The following is a 22,558-nucleotide window of genomic DNA, read 5'->3' as shown; positions in this document are numbered from 1 at the left end:
TGAATACTTACTGATGAGCGTGTTGGCTCTGCCCCTCTCCTCCCCACAATTTTTGCAATGCCCCAGTATGGCCCTTGAATTACTTAAATAAAGAAACGTAATTCGTAAAATACTGTTATTGCTAGTGTAAAACATCTCACCCTTCCAGCAATTCTTGGCGAGCTTTCCAGTTTTCCGCTAACTTCACAATGGTACTAACTACTTTTCAGTCATGCCACCAGAACAAACCATTAAGGCATCTTCAAAGCGAGCAGCATGAAATTGTCAATAATTTATTTGTATCACAGTGCACAGAGTTTAGGATTTCTTGGCGCATTGAAGCCATAGCCTGTCCTCTGGCTTCCTGCCACTAGTCAGTATGTCGTAGATAGAAACTGATTGCGGCGTGTGTGCGAACTTTTGATCGTAGCAGAAGCCCCAGAAGCAAGACTGTTCGTCCACGCGGCTCTCTTCCACAAGCTGGATGATCGACGTCACCGTTCCGCCGATGAACACGAGCAGGCCGCTAAGAACCGCCAATGCGAGGCAGATCTTCATTCTCATGCTCAGGGGCCTGCGAGAAAGATGGAATTCGCAATAATTACTTGAACTTTTCTTGAATTCCCCATTTACGTACTTTTAATGACATTGTAATGAAAACAAACCAACGATGAAGCCCAGGTAGGGTATAGGGGACGTTATTTGTAGTCTTTTAGGCGTATAATTATCATATAAAGGAAGAAATTAAAGTGGACGAAAAGACAACGTGCCGCTGGCTGGTACCGAACCTGCAACCTTCGGATGTCGTCTGTGGGTTTTCAATAAGGTTGTGCTGAGAAAAGAAAAAGGAGCCTTAAATTCTGTTCTTTCTCCCGTTTAAGCGATTGTTTCTTAAGTTGCCCGAAATTAGTTCTGTGATACGATACTACGATACTTTCTACGAGCGTATTCTCAAAGACAACCAGTTGATGCTTCTCAGAACAAACCGTCCCAGCTGAGTATATATATATATATATCAATTACCTTCTTTCTTTTCAATGTCTCTCTCTCGCTCAGTCTCGCAGCCGCGTCATCATGTACACGGACGCCTACCAACAGGACGTGTCCACCTAATCACTGTAAGAAACTACAGGATCGCTTTTGCATTTGCTAAGACGAGTCGACGGCAAAAGCCATCTTTTTCTTCTGTCAGATGACTGTATTTATCTCACCCCCCCCCCCCCCCCCCGCCTCAAAGCTTTCTGCACCCAACGTCGTTTTGCAGAGCCTCCGGGATCGGCCCACCTTGACCAAGCGACGAGCTTATGTAATGACGTCATCACGTGGCGTCGCGATATATGACTTCATGATCTTTTGCATTACTGGTTTCGACGCCGACGCTTGCGGTCACCTTTGGCGTTTGATGAGGAATCATGGCTTTCGCCTTAAAACTGAAAGAGGCTCAAGTGCCATATTTGACTGTGGTGACATACTTCTCTGGCCACTGCTCCGACCCCTGGCACAGCTTGTAGTAGAACACTGGGGGCAACACGAAGGCTATTGGACACAGAGCCAAAGACCCGACGAGTCCCATCAGGGCCCCGTCGTATGGTACGGCCAGCGCAAGCAGACCGGCGCACAGGGCAAGCGGAGACGACCTCTTGGCACGATTCCAGGCCACGCCTGCAATGAGAAACGCGCACCATGCTTGCAATAATCAAATTCACAACCGAGTTCTTTCCCACGTGCTTTATTAACTGTGCTATGGGTCGGTGCTGTCACTTGAAACATTGCGTTATGCCAAAGCAGGTGATGATCGCTGTGGTTATGCTCACAAATGAAAGAGACGAAGCCAACGAAAGCTGGTTAGATTAACCTTACAAAATATGTAGTTTACTACCCTACTTTGGGGGTGGTGAAAGAAGAGACTTGAAAGACGTGAACGGAAGTCAGCCTTCCACTGGAACGCAGGGCTTCTGATGTCATACCTCTCCAGCTGCGGCATGAAGCTGTTTGACATACTGAGACATGCACAGTTGTTATCCTAAATAAAAGGCTCATGTACTTAAATGCGGGTGCAGGTTTAAGAACCACAGGGAGCGAAAATAATTTCCTAGCCTGTTATTGCGTCTTATTCAATTAATCATTGTTCTTGCGCGTAAAATTCAACCTTCTTTTTTTTTCAAGTAATTGCTGGCGAAGAAGAACAAAGCCGATCGCGACGTCACTGTGAAGACATGACCTTTGACAACTTTCGACGGCAATTAATGAACATTTCTGTCGATTGTATAAAGTATTACATCGCGTTTCAGTGAATACAAATGGCCCAAAGTTTTCAAATGTTCCTCAACGGCGCCAGCTAAACTAAAACATCCTGAGATACTGTTGGCACCAGGTGCCTACGTTTTGGGGTATATTCAGGCATGGGGCGTGAACGATCTGAAACGACTGTCCAACTGTCACACGGCGCCTTATGCATTGGCCCAAGACGACTCGAAGGCGATAGCCCTCTTCTTGTGCGTCTTTTTCTACTCAGTCAATTGTTGTGAGCTTCGCCTCCGTCCCCCCCCCCCCGCCCCTGAAGCTTTCTGTGCTTCGCATGGCGCTGCGCTCTCTCAGCGTAATGACAATGTCATGTGATGACGTCTTGATGTGGCGTGGTGTTATGTTACGCCATGATGACTGCACAGATAATGCCATCATGACGCCATCTGTACCCACGTGACTTTTTGATTGTTTCTGTTGACGCCGACGGTCAGTTTTCGCGCTTCATGAGCGGTTTAAGGCTTTCGCTTAATAACGTGAAAATCAGACAAATTTTGGGAATGGCTAACAACAGTTACAGAACTGAAAAAAAAAAAGCAAGAACACACTCACGTTTTCCGTAATCCTCCACGCGGTCGTACTCTCCCATTATTATGTAGGTCAGGCTCATCGCCTGTTCGGTGCACATCACAGTGAAAATGTTGGCGGCGATCCTGGTATCTCGTCCGTTCAGGCTCAACACGACGTTTCCGGTGACCACCGTAAGAACCGCGTAGGCCGTCACTCCAACCACGAACAAGGCCAGCGTGCTCCCTGCACAAAATACATTACGCAGCTTAGTGGTTCTAAGTGCAGAGCACTTAAAGGACCCGGCTTGTCGCCCATCCATGCATCTCGTGTGGCATGATCAGTAAAGCGCTCAACAGAGGCCATAACAGGCTAGCAATGCTCAAAACCGGGTTTAGATGAACGAACCAGGCCTAAACTAATATCATTAGCAGAAATAACCAAGAAGTAATCGCAATAATGAACTAAAGATCGCTAAAAACGTTTCGGAAACCTGCGGCTGACTCCAGGGCCGCGCAAGAAAAGGCGCTGCCGCCTCGCCGAGCGAGCGAATGCCTCTCCCCCTACGCTTCGCCAGCGCTGCGTCGCCACATCTGATGCGGTAAACAACCAGAGAAAACTCGCTGCAGACGACGCTTATCTGAACTGCCGTAACAAGTCGATAAAGCGCAGCAAAAAGTAGCGCACATGTCGCACACAGGGGTTTGCGAATCTCCCTAACAAGCTTCTACTCGTGCCGGAGAAACTCGACATGCTTACTTCTAACATTGACGTCATCGACGCTTTGGTAAGCGGAGCAGTGGGAACTCTACGAACGGGAATCACTGGGTGCCCGTGCTACGCACTTCCTCAGGTTCACAGTAGTGGAGCAGTTTCCTTGTATTTTATAAACACCAAGTATTTCTGACATAAAAGGCTCAATTCAGAATTGTATAATGGTTACATATATCACAGAATACCGCAAATGAGTTCTGTGGATTTCCGCAGGGTGACGGGATCGAATCCCGGCCGCGGCGGCCGCATTTTCGATGGAGGCGAAAATGCCTGAGACCCGTATGCTTACATTTGTGTGCATGTTAAAGAGCCTCAGCTGGTCGACATTTCCGTAGCCCTTCACTACGGCATCTCTCATAATAATATAGTGGTTTTGGGACGTTAAACCCTAAAATTAATAATTATTGGTTATGTCATCAACTCCTGCGGATGCCACTTTCCAGCAACTTACCCGCAACTCCGAAGGCAGCGGCCTTGGTGAAACAGGGCGGTGCCTTCATGTCGCGTCGAATATTCGTAAATCCGCACACGGCAGCGAAATTGAAGGCCAAGATTCCGAGACCGACGAAGTAGAGAACGCTCCTTGATTGGCCAGGAACGGTGCCGAGGAAGGAACTGAGATTGAGCGGCAGACTGAGCGACCCTATGGTAAACAATGCCCCTCCTGTGCCTTCAGCCATCTTCTTGTTGTCGGCGATGCCCACCAGCAAAAGAATCGTCAACACCAGAACAAATGGCGTGTTGACCAAGCCGCACCTGCACCCAGAGTTGCCAATACAATGACTTTCGTGCGTGATATTATTAGGAAGATTGGCGTTCACTTACTGCAATCTTTAGAATCCCTCGCTGACTGCTGTACAAAAATTGGCTGAAGAACCGGTTAGTAGTCCACAGGATCCCTTATCACATGTTAAGACGACTTCACGGCGAAAGCCATTACGTTTGCATTATTTCTTCGTCTGTACTGTTTCGGCGTCATTTTAAAATATTCTCAGATACTTACAATTACACTCAATCTTTTTTTTTTCAAAATATCCTGTTACACTGAATTTTCTGCATTGTTTTCAATTACTTTCAATTATCTTCAGTTGCTTCGGAATTCTTTGCAATCAGTTATTTTACGTTTTAATTACTCTCACTCATTCATTGCTTCCATTTGTAATTGCTTTAGTGAAACTAGGCGACTTGTACAACGCTCTGACCTGACCAACAAGGCAGGGACCGAACCTGCAGCGAGGGCTTAATGGGCTCATTGGGAAGGTGCCAGCTCGTCAAGAGATCACGTGGTACGTGACGCCAGTGGGCAAAACGGAGCGTTCCACACTCACCGTCATGACTACGAGCGGCGCTGACTAACGCTCCCATGTTTAAATGCACAGAACTACCAGATAAAGTGCACGGGAGGACGATCGCCGTGCCAGCTCAATTGGTAGAGCATCGGGCGCGTTATCCGAAGGTTGCAGGTTCGGTCGCTGTCGGCGGCAAGTTGACTTTTCGCCCACTTTAATTTCTTCACGTTCATATCATAACTACAATAGAGTAGAAAGACCACAAATAATGTATGCTGCACCTTCCTGGCTTCATTGTTGATTTTAATTTAACTTGTGTCTAACAAAGAAAAACGATCCCTTAAGTTCTCTTCTTTCGTAGCAAAAAATCTAAGTGCGTTTCCGCCTTCACACTCGCCAGTATCTTCCATGGGGTGCCACAGGGCCGCTGTAGAGTGTGAAAAACACTCCGTAGACAGTGACAAGGCTGCAGTAGACGTATCCCTTTGGGATTGGCGTTGGCATGAGGGCGGCAACGAAGTCAACCATAGCGGCCGATGCGATAACAATGACCACGGCCCAGACTCCCACGACGCAGAGGAACCGCAGGGCCGTCACGACTTTCCTGTACAGAAAGCAGGAGCAGGAAAATCAAGAACATTGTAAGTGCATGAGTCCTAGCAAGACTCAGTATTAAGGCAATGGATGAAGAAAGGATCACCCATGAAGCTACCCTTGAGAATTCAAATTTCATGCTGATATAGCATGCATGCATATTTATTAGAAAGAGCGCAATAATAATAATAATAATAATAATAATAATAATAATAATAATAATAATAATAATAATAATAATCAATCAATCAATCAATCAATCAATGATTTATTTAACGTGCCCAGGAACAACCGTAAGGTCTTTGTGCTGGCGCACGCAAAAAAAAACAATAAAAATAAACAATACAATACAGACAGTTTTCAGAAATAAAAAGAGCAAAAACACGTAGACAAAGAGAAATGAACACAAAAGGGGAGGAGTAAAATAAGACAACACGAGAAATATTGACGGGGCATAAAAATTAGATTGCATATATACAACTATGTGGAAAGACTGAGAAGGGAAGACTTTGTACATTGTGCCACACTATGTCAAAACAGTATAATAATAATAATAATAATAATAATAATAATAATAATAATAATAATAATAATAATAATAATAATAATAATAATAATAATAATTTATAAGAGAGCCGAGCCCAAAGAAACGCAGGCGCAGAAGAAGGCACTGTAAACACACTGGCGATGCCAACACCAACGCTTCACCGAGATCGCCGAAATATCTTTTGCGAATGATTTGTCTTAAGTAAAAGTATTGAAAACTAGGCGAGTTGGTAGGCATTTATTATGGAACGTTTTCAGCGCTGTTGTGTGCGCGCTATTTTGTAGCTTTACCAGGTGAAGAGCTGTCATTTTAACGGATATTTATACGTTTGTACTTCGACAGCCTGATGATTCTCTTTTAATACTTGTGCTACCTGTGTCAGAAGCATACCGGTAGAATATCTGTTCATGGCCTCTTTCGTGGCATATGTGCGTCGTCCCTGTGCATATTCGTGCAAAAGAGAAGGCTTTTTTAATAAATAGTACTCGCGCTGTCTCCTCCATTTTTTCTCACCGTCTCTTCAAGATAGTCCTAGGCCGACAACAGGAGCGCCTAGGACTCTCTTGGTCCTCGGCTAGACATCCAGAATGCCTAGGATTGTCTTGGTCCTAAGTGAGACATCAGGAGTGCCTAGGAATTTCTTGGTCCTAGGCGAGACCCCTGGAGTACTTAGGGCTGTATCGGTCTAAGGCGAGACATTTGAAGTGTTTTGGTGTTGCCTTCGTCCTAGGAGAGACATCAGGAGTGCCTAGTATTCTCTTGGTCCTATGCGAGACATGTAAATTGACTAGGGCTCTCTTGGTCGCAGGTGAGACATCCGGAGTGTCTAGGATTATCTTTGTTCTAGGCGAGACATCCAGAGTGCCTCGCACTTCCTTGGTCCTAGCAAGGCATCTGGAGTACCTAGAACTGTCTTTATTCAAGGCAAGATGTCCGAAGCACCTCTGACTTCTTTGGTCCTAGGCTAGACATCCGGAGTACATAGGGCTCTATCGGCCTTAGGTCCGACAACAGGAGTGTCTACGATTTTCTTGGTTCCAGGTGACACATGCGGAGTCTCTAGGATGGTCTTGGTCCTAGGCGAGACGTCAGGCGTGCCTAGGATTTTCTTGGGCGTAGGCGAGATGTCCTAAGAGCCAAGGACCCTCTGGTCCTAGGCGAGACATCCAGAGTGCCTAGGACTCTCTAGGTCCTAAGGTCAGACATCCGGAGTGCCAAGGATTCTCTTGGTCTTAGGCGAGACATCAGCAGTACCTGCTTCTCTCTAAACGAAAACAGGATAAAAGGCAAGACAGGATTCAGTTTATTAGATAACTGAGATTAGTCGTGAACTCGACCCTTACGCTAGTGCTGGTCCCAAGGCTCTGTTGGCGATGTCCGAGTACTGTGTGTACCAGTGGAACCGGCGGTACTCTTCGTAGCGCACCTCCAACATTTCACAGCATGACTCGAGCAGGCTCGCGCTAAAGGCCGCGAGAACTCCGAACAGTGGAAGCCAAAGAATAGCACTCCACCCTGCAAACCCATTGAAACACATTCGGTTTGTCTCTTACTCTTACAGCTAGCGTTATAACATTATTGATATATCTCATTTAAAGGAGACCTGCAACGCTTTTTGAGATGGTCAGATAATGCTGCCGATCGGTAGTCGAGGCTCGTATACGGACATGTGAGCCAAGCATTACAGCGCAGCATGCGGCATGGAATGTACAAATAAATTTCTAAGTCAGCTACAAACTGCTCGCGCTTCTCGAGGCTAATAGTACTCTATACCTAATTTCAACTGCGTCATGTACCCAAAAGCGCATGGACGCGGCCATTCGCTGATCTAAGCATCGCGAGCTGCATAGTCACCGCGGTGTGCCGCGGCATGCGCGCGAAGCCCTCTACTCTGTGCGCTCTACGCGATCATTCTAAGAGTGAGTAGCGCGTTCAAAGAAAACAAGAAAATAAAGTGCTCAAGGTCATGAATAGTGCCTGACCTAGCTTATTGCTCCTTGTCATACGCAACAGTATACGCAACAGCTAAGCATTGCGTACATTTTCTAAAAAAAAACAATAGGCCTCCGCGGAAAGCGCTGCACAGTCACAGCGAAAGCTGGAAGAGCGGCATTGCTAGAGCCGGTTGCAAACTCTCTTGGGGCTACTAATGTAAGTACACTAGCAAGGTACCCACTACGTTATCAATAATAATTTTTGTGAAGCTGAGAAGCACCCACTACGCCATTATTCGTCATTCTGCGGAGAAGCGAGGCACCAGCTACAGACATGTAAGGCATTATGTGCACTTTGTTGATGCGACGGCTGATGACCATTAATAATTATGGCTGGGCCCTTTGTAATGGGTTGGAAGCTTTAAACTACCCACTCGTTGCGCAATTCGCTTTGTGTGATGCCTGGTTACAGAATTCGCGTCGTGGAACGCCTAATTGTTATTTTACTCTTCTACCATATTATATTACATATGTTAATGTGGTTCCTTCCCGACATGAAGCCTGTATACGGTCTTTTTGCAATAAAGTTTCAAGCACTGGCATAACTCTGTGGTAGATTACTGGGCTCCCACGCAGAGGACCCAGGTTCGAACCCGGTTGCATACTAGAATTTTTTTCTTATTTCATTTTTTTTCATTATTTCGCGCGATACCAGCTGCGGACACCAGCGGCGGCGGGCAACTACGGCGTCAAAAACGGCCGTTGTTGTTATCTCATAACAGCTTTCGCTGTAACACACAGAAGGAGCGGGATGCGTGAATAGCCTGCGCCGCTTGCATACCGAAAAAAAAAAAAGACAGCAAAAGTTTCGCGACTCGCTCGATGCGCGCATGCGACTGGCTCGATGCTCGCATCGCCAAATGTTTACTTGCCGCTTCGCTAGGAGGCGATGCGGATGTTTGCAATGTGAAAGCTTCATGAATGTGACGTCAGGAACCCTCCTTAGTTTTCCTTCGTCCATGTGGACGGGCGTTTAGCATTACTATCACCTCACAAGGCAAGTAGAAGCCCAAGTAGTATCATCGAATTCCTAGGTTGTACAATAGACGCGACGGCGGTCGCGCGACTGTGAAATCATGCAGGGGGCGACTGAAGCTAAACGGTCGCTTTTCGATCAATGCGACTATTTCCGGCAAACATGGCCGTGCAATTTCCCAACGGCGCCGATTTGAATGAGCCCCAAAAGTGCACCATACCGTAGAGTTGAAGCTTATACAGTACAAAACACTACACTGTAGTCGGTTACGACCTCGGAATAAATGTAGGCTCCACCCACGAATGTGACGTCAGGAACCCTCCATAGCACATCTCGCGTCGCTGCACCACCCAGAGAAAATTTTCATAAATACTGCATCCAATTACGATTGCATATTTCATTGACTTCAAGCACATTTCGCGTATATCACGTAGGTGACTTTCTCATACAGGCACATGTTCGTGTCGCTAGTTTTTGGTTGGAAACTAGAACTTCCTTTCAAATTTCAGCAAAGATTCCGACGACACTTCTCAACCAGACGTAGCAATGTAACAATGGACATGAAACTCTTATTTCATAATACGTGTAGCATTTACATTAACAGCAAAAGAGTACTTGTGGTTAGATCGCAAACCACCACGAATGACTATCTTGCACAGATGAACGACGGGCACGTTCCAGTACTGGGTGCTGCGCTTGTATTTATTCTTACGTTGCAACCCACTATAGAAGAAAGGTAAAGAAACACAGTTAAACCAAACGGCTCACCTATCCACACGAAGGCAAAGGGTATCATCACCATTCCAGTGCCGGTGAGATTGCCCGCCAGGGACGCTGCGGTCGCAGCGAGGCCTAGTGACGCCGGCACCGCCGGAAGCACCGGGTCGGTCTTCTTCCACTGCTGCCTGTACCACAGCTTGGTCTGCGTCCACCAGTCGCCTTGCTCGATAGGGGGCGGCGCCACAAATCCAGGCGTCACCGGGGCGTTGAGGATTGTCGGAGGCACGTCTCCGTAGTCCGGTGGCGGAACGTACACGGAGCCATTTGCTACGTGGACGTTGTGGGCAACATTCATAATTCAGTAGGCTCTCTGCTTCGGGTATCTGACACGCTGCAAACTTAATTACTGCTCAGGCATGCAAACACGCACATCCAACAAAATCTCCGTCATCTGCACACTGACGAACGTATGCAGTACATATGTTGCTCTTTGCCGATAAAGAAAAATCATTTAGTGGACCTCAGGGCTGTACATGACTATCGCAAAGATTACTTTTCCAGTGGTTATACAGGTTCGTTGGGGCGAGCGAATGCTACGAGAAAGATGAGGGATTTTTACAGACAAGAACTAAACTGACAGCGATGCTACATGAATGCCCATTTTTACTGGTTCTTTGAAGGACGTCCTAGAAAATGATCGCATCCCTGCAGTCCATGATGCAGACCCAAACAATCTCCTTAAGTGGATAACAATGACGTTTTTTTTTTTTTTTTGCTTGACACACGGCCCACTCTGAAAAAAATCACACCTTAACGAGAAGGGTCATCATGCGCAGTTGAAAGAACAACGATTCAGTGGTCGATGGCGCGAACATTCGGTACACGCCTGCACCAACGCGTCTTGATATTCATATTTAAAGATAGAAACTTAAATGGGTGGAGGAAAAATCACATCTGCTATACTTGGGGAGATTGTGTATCTAGAAACATAGGCGTGCGCACGGGGAGGGGGGTGAGAGCAGGGGGTGTCGGCCACTCTCCCTAGTCACCTAAGAGGAGGGGGCGCGAAATCTGCCCCATACATTCACCCCCCTAGTCACCTAAGGGGTGGGGGGCGCAACATCTGCCTCGTGCATTGACTTAGTAGGGGGGGGGGAATTCTATTAACCTTCTTCCCCCCCCCCCCCCGTGATGGGGAACCCTGCGCACGCCTGTCTAGAAGTATGAAAACTGCATTACATGGTAAAACGAGGTTTTAAAAAAGGAAAACAGCACTTAGAAAAGCTGTTCCCTTTTGAATTGTCAGGAAACATCACTGAATCAATGGGGCCAAATGCTTACAATCAGGGGTCACTGGCTCCACCCAAAATCCTTTCTTTGTTTTCTCGATAACTTATCGTCACTTTTGTACCAGCGGCCTTTTGAGTGGAGTCATGTGTGAACCTTTTGTCTCTGTCGTTCTATGGGGCTCTATCGATACTTTAAGAGTTTCCGATAAGAGAAAAGCAACGATCGCACAGAAGAACGCACGATTTTTATGTGAACTGATCGTATTACGTGAAGCTCTTCAACTGAAGCATGCGTTGCACCAACGAACGGTTGACGTTCCATCCCGTATCTTGGTATTTTCTGATGTCAGGGTCAAGAATGATAAGACTGTCGTGCAGAATAAAAGAATGGAGGCGTGAGATATACAGAGATTACGTAATGGATCAAGAAGTGGGGAGGCGACCGGGTCCCCGCGCGTTCAACGCGCTTTTGTAGGCTCAAGAGCGGGAAAGAGATAGCCGATGAGCATGTAGGTGAGAAGCGACAACGAGTCGTGAGACGCACCACGCGAGCTTTTCGAAGTGCTACGACACACGCAGGCACAGGAAAGTTCGATTGAGGTATTTCATGGCTGGTGAATTGTACACGTGTTATATCCTTGGCAAAAGTTAGGATATTTAATAGTTGGTGGATCGGAGTGGTATATAACTTTATGGGAAAGCTAACAATCATCAAGACCTGCAGCAGCGTCCCGCTCGTATCTATTGCCGGGCTAATGTCTATCCGAGCGATCTTTAATTTTATGTGTCATTCGATGAGTATTTGACTGCCCACTCAAGCCATCGTCGGCCCCATAGGGCCAATGAGGGGCGTCGCAAACACCAGTGGGCGTATCCTCGGCGTCGGGTGGAGTGCAGAGCTTGGGGCCATTGGTCATTCCAACACGCTGCCCACCAGAATAATTAATCGCATTTCCACCTGACATAATCGCACTCCAATACGCACACACACACACACACACGCACATATATATATATATATATATATATATATATATATATATATATATATATATATATATATAGGAAAAGTATATGCGCTTCGAAACAACTGTTCACTTCTCGCAAAAAAACAGCCTTTTGGGCTAGTTGCTAAATATATGCCTTATATGAAAAAAAAGGGGGCGCAATACAATACATGGGCCAAACGTACTTGGGAAGAGAAGAGACACAACTAAGCGGTTATCCTAATTTCATTTGCCAACGGTTTCGACCGGTCCTGACAAAGACCGGACTGGTCTTCGTCAGGGCATATAAGCATAAACCCTGACGAAGACCGGTCCACCGGTTGAAACCGTTGCCAAATAAAATTAGGATAACCGCTTAGTTGTGTCTCTTCCTATATATATATATATATATATATATATATATATATATATATATATATATATATATATATATATATATATATATATATATATAATGTAGAGACAGACTATTGGCAATATTTGCATCTTTCATTATTCCACTTTATGGTAATCTCGAAATGCGAAGTGGCACTTTGGAGAAACGAGCTATTCTTTGAGCAGGGGAGCTGTTGCAGAGCTCGACCGGGTGACAGATGAGTGTCGAGGGTAGTCACGCTCCGGTTCCCAGATACACCCTCATAGATCGCGTTACCGCCTCGGTCGCGGACGAAGTGGTAGCCACGCAGTGATAAGGGGAAGGGCGGCTCGAGCGTGAATAGGGCCTAAAGTCGTCCCGCAGAATCAGGTTTCCAGATACACCCTAGACGGCGTAACTGCCTCGGTGAAACTGCATCAGATGACAAAGAAAATAAGTTCCGTCAACGGGAGTCGAGCCTACTACCTCTGCAGGGTCCGCGACAACAGATGCCGGGCACGCGACCCCCGCCCCACGTTCACACACTCCGTCGGCTTTACAAACGCTCCTTTTATATATTAAACATTCCTCCTACATTACTCTTGTTCGGTGGGGTGGTGTCGCCCTCTGGAAGCGGTAAAGTGAAGTAATGTGTCATGACCGTGGCCTCCTCGATTAGCTCCTGCAACGCATAGCAGCTACGCGTCCGTCCCATTCAGCGCGTTTCCAATAGGAGAAGTGCAATTACATCGCGGCGTGGCAACTTTAGCCCAAGCGTCGGCTTCGCTCATAGCATTCATCCATACCCAAAATAGCTCTGCGACGCGCGTCTGCCTCACCTGGCTGTAACACCGCGTTCCCCGCTTACGCTCGCCCTGAGAAAAATCGCGGCCGGGCCACAGGGGAGGCACGACGCGCGTTGCTTTTCCCTCTCGTCCGGCCGGCCGTGGTATTCGATAACTATTTAACATGCCGCGGAATGGCGGCCTTAGCCCAAGTTCTGCGTCCATTCGGCGCTGCTCTTCTAACAGTCGCACCGCATTTTCTGATTACGCTCTCACCGTTAACTACTACAGCTGCTACAAGGGTTTGCTTAATCATCGAGCACGGACGTCAGTTGTCAGGATAAAGATGTACCACCAACCGTCAACCTGGGTGCATCCACATTAACAGTGCCATAGCTGCAAAACATTGTGCAAGCTCTCTTATATCAATGAACAGCAAATATTTAACTACTTATGTAAGGAAACATTTTACTTTCTTGTTATACTGACTCCTATGACGGAGGGATTAACAATGTTTTTGTATGTGTTGTAGTTGTGTGGCAATCGAGGGCTTACCAGGCACGTCGACAACACTGGCGTTTAAAGGGTGACTTCAGCCTGACGTAAGGTTAGCACTCACGTTAGAGCACATAAGTCAGTATTGCCACGCCCGCCTTTTCTTTTATTTTGATGTATTCGGTTTTCTCCAGCAAGGAAGGTTATCAACGCTCGACGCTGACCGCGCCGCAGCGTTCGAGAAGCTTCGCGATTGTAGTAGATCGCTTCGTTAAGATCGCGCAGGACGCGAATAGTCTACATTATTCCAGCGTTTGCGCGACCACTAGTGATAATTCTGGAAACGACTACCCCTCAATACGGACCCCTACCAGACAAGCCAAGATCCACGGCGACGAAGACAACAAACTCGATGACGGCCGCAGTGTCCCCTACAGCGATAGTGATGCAGCCGCCCAGGGAGCCGCCGACATTCCGTGGTTCACCATGTGAAGACCCCGAGACCTGGCTGGAGACGTTTGAAAGGGTCTCGACGTTTAACAACTGGAGCTCAGACGACACGCTGCGCCACGTCTACTTCTATCTAGAAGACGCCGCAAGGACGTGGTTCGAGAACCGAGAGTCCGCGCTACAATCATGGGATCTCTTTCGGACGACGTTCCTAAGCACGTTCACGAGCGTGGTGCGCAAGAAACGGGCCGCGGCTATGCTGGAGACCCGTATGCAGCTGCCCAATGAAAACATTGCCATCTACACGGAAGAGATGAATTGCCTGTTTCGGCACGCCGACCCGAGTATGCCCGAAGAGAAGAACGTCAGGTTCCTCATGCGGGGTGTCAAATAAGAACTCTTCGCTGGATTGATAAGAAACCCGCCGAAGACGGTCGCTGAATTTGCCTCGGAGGCTTCGACAATCGAGAAAACGCTTGAGATGCGAACGTGGCAATAGAAACGCAGATTCTTGGCCACAAGCGATCTACTACAATCGCGAAGCTTCTCGAACATCGCAGCGCGGTCAGCGTCGTGCGTTGATAATCGTCCTTGCTGGTCAAACCCGAATACATCAAAATAACAAGAAGAGGGCGTGGCAGTACTATTGAAACGAAGTGCGCTTTGCGGTACCATGATGTGAATATCATACGTAACTTTCATTAGCGCATTCCTCTGGGGTCGAACAACGCACCACTGTAGCTTGCTGAATCATAGGAATAAAAATGTAATGTTTATTAGACTGTTATAAAAGCGGAACCAACACAGGAACCACAGTTGACGTTAACCTGACATGACGCCTGTATCGTAGGAGTACATATATACTGTTTATTCCTTTTTTATAACATTAGATAGCTAGCACTACAACCGCAATGGACGTTGCACCGAGATTACGCCTGCACAGGGTGTTTTTCCGAAGCACTTTGTAGACCTGGTGTGGCTCTGTGGAAGAATGCCTGGCTGCCACGCAGGATGCTTGGGTTCGATTCCTGCTGGGATCGTAATTTTTTTTCTTTGCATCCGTTGGGTCAACGCTGCCGATGTTCTTTTTTTCGTCTTGATACTCTCGCATGTAAATCGCCAATGTCTATTCTCGCCGTTCATTGGTAGATATAAACTGTCAGTCACCTGTAGCGCATACCTGTTTTTTTTTTTTATGTAGAGAAAGAGAGAGCTCTTTATTGAAAGGCAGAAAATTTAGCCGGCGTGTGTAAATTCGCTGACTTGCTACTCTGCGTGGGGAAGGGGATTGGGGACTGAAGGACACAAAGAGAGAGAGAGAGAGAGATAGAAAAAAATATAAAAAAGTCCGTACTGTAATAACTGTGGCTCCATAGAAACTGTCGAGCATATTTTGTTTGAGTGCCGAGCGTATGCCGAAGAGCGTGCGCTCTATGAACATTGCATGCATATGCTGACCAAAAGAACTTTATCAATTGACTGTGTATTGGGCCCTTTGCCCTGCGCCACGCAACAGAGGCATGCGATGAAAGTACTGTTCAGATATTTAGAGAGCATCAGTCAGCTCGACAAACTTTAATGCCCCCTTGAAAGCACGTAATAACTCATCAGCACACGTCCCCGCCCAAGATACAAAAAAACTCAGTTTATGTTTTTACCTCCTTTTTTTATGTAGCGGCCGTACCCGTACACTGCGGCCCGTGTTAAGTGGGTATGTGCCACACGTGTCTGGAGGAAAGGGTTTGACGACGTACGCGACAGGATTTTCACGTTATTCATGTCATGACCAGACAGTCATATTCGACGAATCTTCTCACCCTCCCATGTGAATTTCGGTCTACACCAAGTCAAGGAGGCGATCACGAGAGCACCCAGAAGTAGTCGCCTAGATTAGATTAGATAGATAGATAGATAGATAGATAGATAGATAGATAGATAGATAGATAGATAGATAGATAGATAGATAGATAGATAGATAGATAGATAGATAGATAGATAGATAGATAGATAGATAGATAGATAGATAGATAGATAGATAGATAGATAGATAGATAGATAGATAGATAGATAGATAGATAGATAGATAGATAGATAGATAGATAGATAGATAGATACGCTCGAAGTTCGTTGTTTCTCCTTATTTTTTTCATTTCTCTCTATTTCCCACTGTTTCTTGTATCTCTTCTTCTTTCTCTTTATTTTTGTCTTTCTTTATTCTTCTCTTTCAGTTTTAAGACACGACGAGAGCAATAACGGAGGAATCCTCGTTAATTTTGGGACCACGAAGTGTTCTTCAACATGCAGCCAGAGCACGACAAGCGAGACAATTTTTCTCCTACCTTCCAACATTGGTATAAAAGGGACCGCTAAGGCTCTGATTGAAAACCACCGACATCCACGAGGGCCGTGAGTGTGATGTTAGCTCAATATGGCGAGAAACTCGACAAGCTAGCCTTAGTCCACGATGTAATGCCTTTGCAACAAACCACGATTTGACGCACATCTCTTACCACCGTCTTTCCTGTCAGAGATGAAGACAGCAACTGCATCTCAAAGGCACAGCTGCTGCGTTTAAGACATGACCACTTGTCTAAATGTTGGCTCCCGCAACACCCCGTGTTTAATGATTTTTCATCCAAATCGAGCTTCCATCCTCCACTGAACGCCTTCCTTGTTTGGACGTTTTTTATGTCAATTAGTCGCTAGTGTTGCTTGATGCATTACCAGATGAATAGATTCAGTAGCATGGTAGGTCAAGCTACAACCCTTGACTTCCCTTTAGACCAATCACACTCTAAGCCAATAATAATAATAATAATAATAATAATAATAATAATAATAATAATAATAATAATAATAATAATAATAATAATAATAATAATAATAATAATAATAATTTCTGGGGCTTCACATGCCAGAACTACGATGAGATGCTGAGACACGCCATGGAGGGAGGACTGCGGATAACTGCGGTAGGCTTCCTCTTCATAATCCACACTAATCCAAAAGGCACGAATAAAATTTACTTACACGCTGGAGGATTTTGCTCCATCTGAAATCCATTCTCTCCTTTCTCCCCAGGATAACTCATCGTCGTCACTTCTGTACCAGCGGCACCTTAGGCAAGGTGAGCGACTGCGAACCGCCTGTCTCTGCCGTCCAAATATGGCTTTATCGGAACGTTCCGCTCTCTCGGAGTGTGCGGGTTTGGTCTTCTACAAATGCGCGCGATAGGAGAAAAAGCAGAGATAGCATGGCGTCGTACGCGTGAGCTCTATCTGCGCTGATAGCATTACGTCAAGCATTCCCCTTGAAAAACCACAGAACAGCTCGGGTATTTTCAGGCATGTTGGTACTTACCGATGGCCCGGTCAAGAACGATAACACAGCACACCAGAAGAGAGAGTGCAGGCGCGACAGATACAGAGATCTTGCAGTGGAGGAAAAGGTGGTGAGGTAGCTGTCAGTGACCAAAAGCTGACCTGCTTTTGTACACTGAAGGGTACGATTAGATAGTGGATGTGGAAACAGGTCAAAGGCGACAGTGCAACGTGAACCAAGTCACTATAGATATTTCGCCGAATTAAGCCACTCACAGGCACATAAATAGGAGCAAGGCCATTTAATGGTTGGTTCATCAGAGAAGTACGACCGTATCGGAGCGTTCATTAGAATCATCAGCTACATAGCACTCCACTTGTATCCACTGCGAGGTTATTGTTTCTCCTATCGATCTGGCGCTTCTCCTAAGTTTTCTTCTAAATACAGAAGTTTATTCTCTGTCACTCTGGCTCTCTCTCCCTCTCTCTCTCTCTCTTTAATTACATCCGCATTTCGCCAGCCCATTTCGTCGCAATAAGGATAGTAAATTAGGCGATTTCGATAACGTTCCTGGTTCAAAACCGCAAAAGGACGCGGACGAGAGAGATCAGGCGACGTATCCTGTTTCTCCCGCACCTATTGCGCGGTTGAACCATGAGATTTTATCTCATCTCGACAAAAATTGCCTACCTTTATCGCAACACTTGTTCCATGGCACCCACCAATACATTTCCCTTGCCTTGGCAACCCCATCATCTGACTTTAATATAACACTTCCTATCCCTGCTAAGCGTTGCACGGCTTCTCAGCTTCATTCTTTTCATCCGCTGTTCAGGTGCAGTGCTCATCACTTGAAACGCGTTACTCGGCTCGCGTGTGAGAGAGTGAAAAGGAGAGTAACCATTTATTATAGCGACTGGCTCTTTTTTCATCATCGGCTAGTGCAGGGGGCACCTTGCCAGCTCAATACGGCCCAAAATTAAAACAAGAACATTGTTCCTTCGTTTTGACGGCATTTGCCTCCACGCTCCCCCGAGGAGCGACACAGTACCGGCCACCATGCCCGACGACTGTACGTGGTGCTTAGTAACCACTATACGTGGTTACTCACGCCTACCTTCGTCTGTCTCTCTTCTTCTAGTACCATTCCCTATCTACCGCTGTACCACTCACACCGTACAGGGTAGCCAGAGGGGTAGCCCGTATTGGCTACCCCACCTGTTTTCCGTTGCTAACCCCTCATTTCTGCGTATCTTTTGAATGACGAAATAATGGCCTCGTTTATGAGGTAGTGCGTACATTCATGAAATCTATTACCACAACGCATTACTTCGCTCACTTTGGATCCACCCGGCACCGTACCATTCAGCTCGCCATGACCACGTGCATAAAGTCAACGTACCTCGTCACAACACCATAGCATGTTCACAATCATTCCTCCCTAAGACCTCAATCGATTGGAATAATCTACCTGCATCATTAGTAACCATCACTGATCCTACTCGTTTTAAGAATGCACTAATAGTAAACTTGCAATCGTGAATTGCACCAACGGGTATAACTATTATTGGTGTAGATTGGCTCTTTAGTGTATTCTTTGTGTATTTATTTCCATTGTCTGTTAATAAAGTATACTCTTTGTGTGTAATATTTACTATTATGCAGTATTGTTATCTCCACTTTAATATCCTGTATTTATTTTGATGTTGACCTGCATTTCCGCCCCTCCCCTCTACAATGTACAAATGTACCCTGAGGGTTTCACAAATTAATTAATTAATTAATTTGAGGTGTACTGCGTGTTGGAATTTAACGGGGTCACCTGCCATAATCGGTGACATTACATGGAGTGGGTCCTACGCAGAGGAACTTGCGTGTGTGCTACCTTGACACTCTGACATTCATTACTCTGAGGCTGGTCCATCTGAGACAGATCCGTCTAGAATTTCAGCGTTTCATACATATGCTCGATACTATCAGTCACCACTGTCTCTTTGTGGTCTACGCGCAGCGTTTCTCCGAATGTAATGGCTATAGTCCTGCTGAAGATCTTTTAAGGAGCGTAGCATTCTTAGGTTAATTTATTCCGTTTGCTCTGTCCGAGAAGTAAGCGGCTCTAAATCTCATCGTATTTATTCACTCCTGCCGAGTCCAACTCGCTTTCTAAGGAGCACTCTACGCAAAAAAAAAAAAGGAGTCCGTTGACCCTCTTTTGTGCAGCCTTCTTTCCACGTGTATGGCTCTCTTTACAGAAACACGTGAACTCTCTTTGTACATCATTATACTCTCTTCGAAGACTCGCAAGACCCGAAAGAGAATTAGCGTGTCTCTTTAAGGAGAGTCGTATACGTGGAAAGTCCGGAATCACCGAGAAGAAGAACGCATACCTTATTTTAAAGTAAAGCTACACGCGCCATATCTGGAGAGCTAGAATCGCAAGAACATAGCTACAATCGGAACTTTACGCCCCTTTTCTAGAAGACCAAACTGGAGAGGAGGCCATCCGTTGGAGGTAAGTTAAAACAGGTCTTTATCAAAGCTGAAAGAGATTACACGCATGTTCCCGACGTGCTATAGAGGTACCGATGCGGTGGAAGTAGCACATTAGAGTCTTTTGGCGAGTTACGGAAATACGGTATGCAAATACGGTAAGGCCTTGCCGTAGCGCTCCTCTTTTCTCGCTCGTTATGCTTAGGCCACTCCCATGTTTTAATGACAGTGCGTCACCCCACCAACAGGTTCCTCGTTAACAATGCGTAGGCTGGCAGGCAACAATCAAGTGTGACAACCCCACAGTAATTTCTGAAAAAGGTTTTGTGGTGTCGGGGTGCCTTCACTGGAATTATGAGCGGCAAAAGCACAACAAGCGAGAAAGGAGGAGCGGTACCGTAATACTGTACCTTATTTGCGTGCCGTATTTCCGTAACTTGCTAAAGGACTCCATTGTACCACGCTATTTGGGGCTGATCGAACCGCCCCCACACCTCAAGGACCCGTTGTGGGCAGCATGGGCATGCTCACGAGGGAGACAGGGGGGTGGCGCCCCCCCCCTTCCCCCTCCCCTAATCACCTAAGGGGTACGCAGTGTCTGCCCCATACGTTTTCCAAGTCGGGCCTGTCTCGTCATTCTTTAAAGAGCAGGGTTATGGCTAAGCATGTTTTTGAAAATAATGGTTGCCGATGTTCATTCTGGACATGGACATGGACAGGGGCATGGGCGAAAGCCCAAGCCCATGTCCATGCCCATGTCCATAGATGTTCTATTCTATGAAATGTTTACCTGCCATCTTCACGAAAGACAGGGACCAAAGGCAGGGCATTGTCACAAGCAATACATCGCTTCATTTTAATTTTTTTCATCCATCATGACACATGTTGTCCATTGGACTCAACTACTCGGGGAGGGGGGGGCTGTGTCACTACAATGAAACATTGCCCCCCCCCCCCTCCGGATAGGGAACCCTACGTACGCCTATCTTCAGCAGCAACATTCACGCCAGAGCAGCTGGAGGTGCGAATCTCACGCTGAACTGGCCGATCAGCCCTCGCTGATCGGCAAGCGAAGGCGCAAGAAAGCATTGAGCACGTGCTGTCGTTTCTTGCTCGTGTGGCACTGGTCTGATAACGTAGACAAGCCTCGCACACCATGACAAGTCAAATTACATGCTTTATGGCGTGTACCGCGGTTTACTAAAGACGTTTCCAACATTAATGCACCTAGAAATCAATGTAAATTCCTTATTTGTGCTGACTCACCAGCCCCCGCGCTCATTCGTGTTTGGATAGAAATTTACGTCCCGCCTAATGAATCTGCCATTCGCATATTTAGTTGTGCGTGAGAGTGTGTGAAGTGTATAAGCGCATTCACCCGCAGTAAAAACCTCAAACGCGCAGCTGGTCTGTCGCTGTAAAATTTCAAGGCAGACTAACCACCGTCCAACTTTTGCTACGCGTTAGTGTATATCAAGACAGCCGAGGGAGTGTGGACCTACGTGATTGTATAATATATTCACGAGTTCGTTAATGGTGCTCACACTACATTTTTAACGGGGCGTCTTTTAAGTACGCGACACAGCGGGCATGTAAATGACTCATGAAGGACAAAGAAAAAAAAAACGTTCTGCTGCGCCCGAAGTTGGACAAGTAAAAGCATTCGAAGCAGTTATGCTAGCCGTGCACGAAATAGACGTTGGAGAAAGTGCATATAAGGTGAATATTTATTTCGTTTACATTTGTGTTTCATGGCGCATTCGAATACCATAATGTAACAATGAACACAGCAGCGAAGACTGTTTGCCCTCGAATAAAATATTTTGAGTAGGAAATGACTATTGACAGCTTGCATGAACAATGAGTGAATGAATTAACGAATGAGGTAATGAAAGCATGAATGAATGAATGAATGAATGAATGAATGAATGAATGAATGAATGAATGAATGAATGAATGAATGAATGAATGAATGAATGAATGTTTATTATAATATTTCAAAAACATATTACAAACAATTGTCAGACCTGTAGGCACGGATGAAACAACTAGACAGAACAAAACCTGCAAAATGATATTCTGGTGAAATGTGGAGTGACGTTGGAGTTTAAAAAACAATACGTGGTGCAGAGCTCAACACTGAATAACACAATAAGTGCACGTGCATTAAAACGCACAAAAAAGTCGAAGTAAAAATATGCATGCTTCTTATTCAAATGGGACTCAGCGTACTACATTAGACAAATGCTGATGTACAATGACATACATTTAGCACAGTGAAATTAAGGAACTTCGGATGGATCTTCAGTTAATTGTGATATCGAGTTTTGCATTAATATCTTAGGGAATTCGCAAGAAAGTCTTAAGAAAAGTATTTACAAGTATATGTTACAAGCACTGAGCGTCGGGTTCTGTGTAGCATTTTTTGCATGTGTCTTGCCAATACTCAAGCGCGCCGCGGGACACTGCGAGCATTATTGTTGGTAAAAAAGGAAAAATTCAGGAACACATTACGCGGCCGAAATCGTGGTTGGAAGAGGGGAGGAGCCATTTTCGTCTGACGGAACAGCCCGGCCAAAAGACGCCAGGCCTGCGCGGCACACGCAGCACAGTCACAGCGAAAGCTGGAGGAGCGGCCTTTCAGAGCCCGTTCTAAACTCTTCTGGGGCTACTACTGCGACT

At 46.1% G+C, this 22,558-nt stretch overlaps 2 protein-coding genes across 2 annotated transcripts; both read right to left on the bottom strand.

The window, feature by feature from the left end:
* Positions 1–272: 272 nt before the first annotated feature.
* Positions 273–4,367, bottom strand: LOC119401717 (uncharacterized). Its single transcript, XM_037668646.2, has 4 exons — positions 4,016–4,367; positions 2,836–3,036; positions 1,452–1,641; positions 273–553 (listed from the first exon to the last, which is right to left on the bottom strand). The coding sequence occupies exons 1-4, from the start codon at positions 4,242–4,244 to the stop codon at positions 298–300; spliced, it is 876 nt and encodes a 291-aa protein (XP_037524574.1). The 5' UTR covers positions 4,245–4,367; the 3' UTR covers positions 273–297.
* An 873-nt stretch (positions 4,368–5,240) lies between these two features.
* On the bottom strand, positions 5,241–10,073 carry LOC119403146 (uncharacterized). Its single transcript, XM_037670094.2, has 3 exons — positions 9,733–10,073; positions 7,338–7,509; positions 5,241–5,457 (listed from the first exon to the last, which is right to left on the bottom strand). The coding sequence occupies exons 1-3, from the start codon at positions 10,037–10,039 to the stop codon at positions 5,241–5,243; spliced, it is 696 nt and encodes a 231-aa protein (XP_037526022.2). The 5' UTR covers positions 10,040–10,073.
* Positions 10,074–22,558: the final 12,485 nt, after the last annotated feature.

Source organism: Rhipicephalus sanguineus, chromosome 8, assembly GCF_013339695.2.
Source record: "Rhipicephalus sanguineus isolate Rsan-2018 chromosome 8, BIME_Rsan_1.4, whole genome shotgun sequence".
NCBI classification, from domain to species: domain Eukaryota; kingdom Metazoa; phylum Arthropoda; class Arachnida; order Ixodida; family Ixodidae; genus Rhipicephalus; species Rhipicephalus sanguineus.
This window is presented reverse-complemented; position numbering and strand designations above follow the sequence as displayed.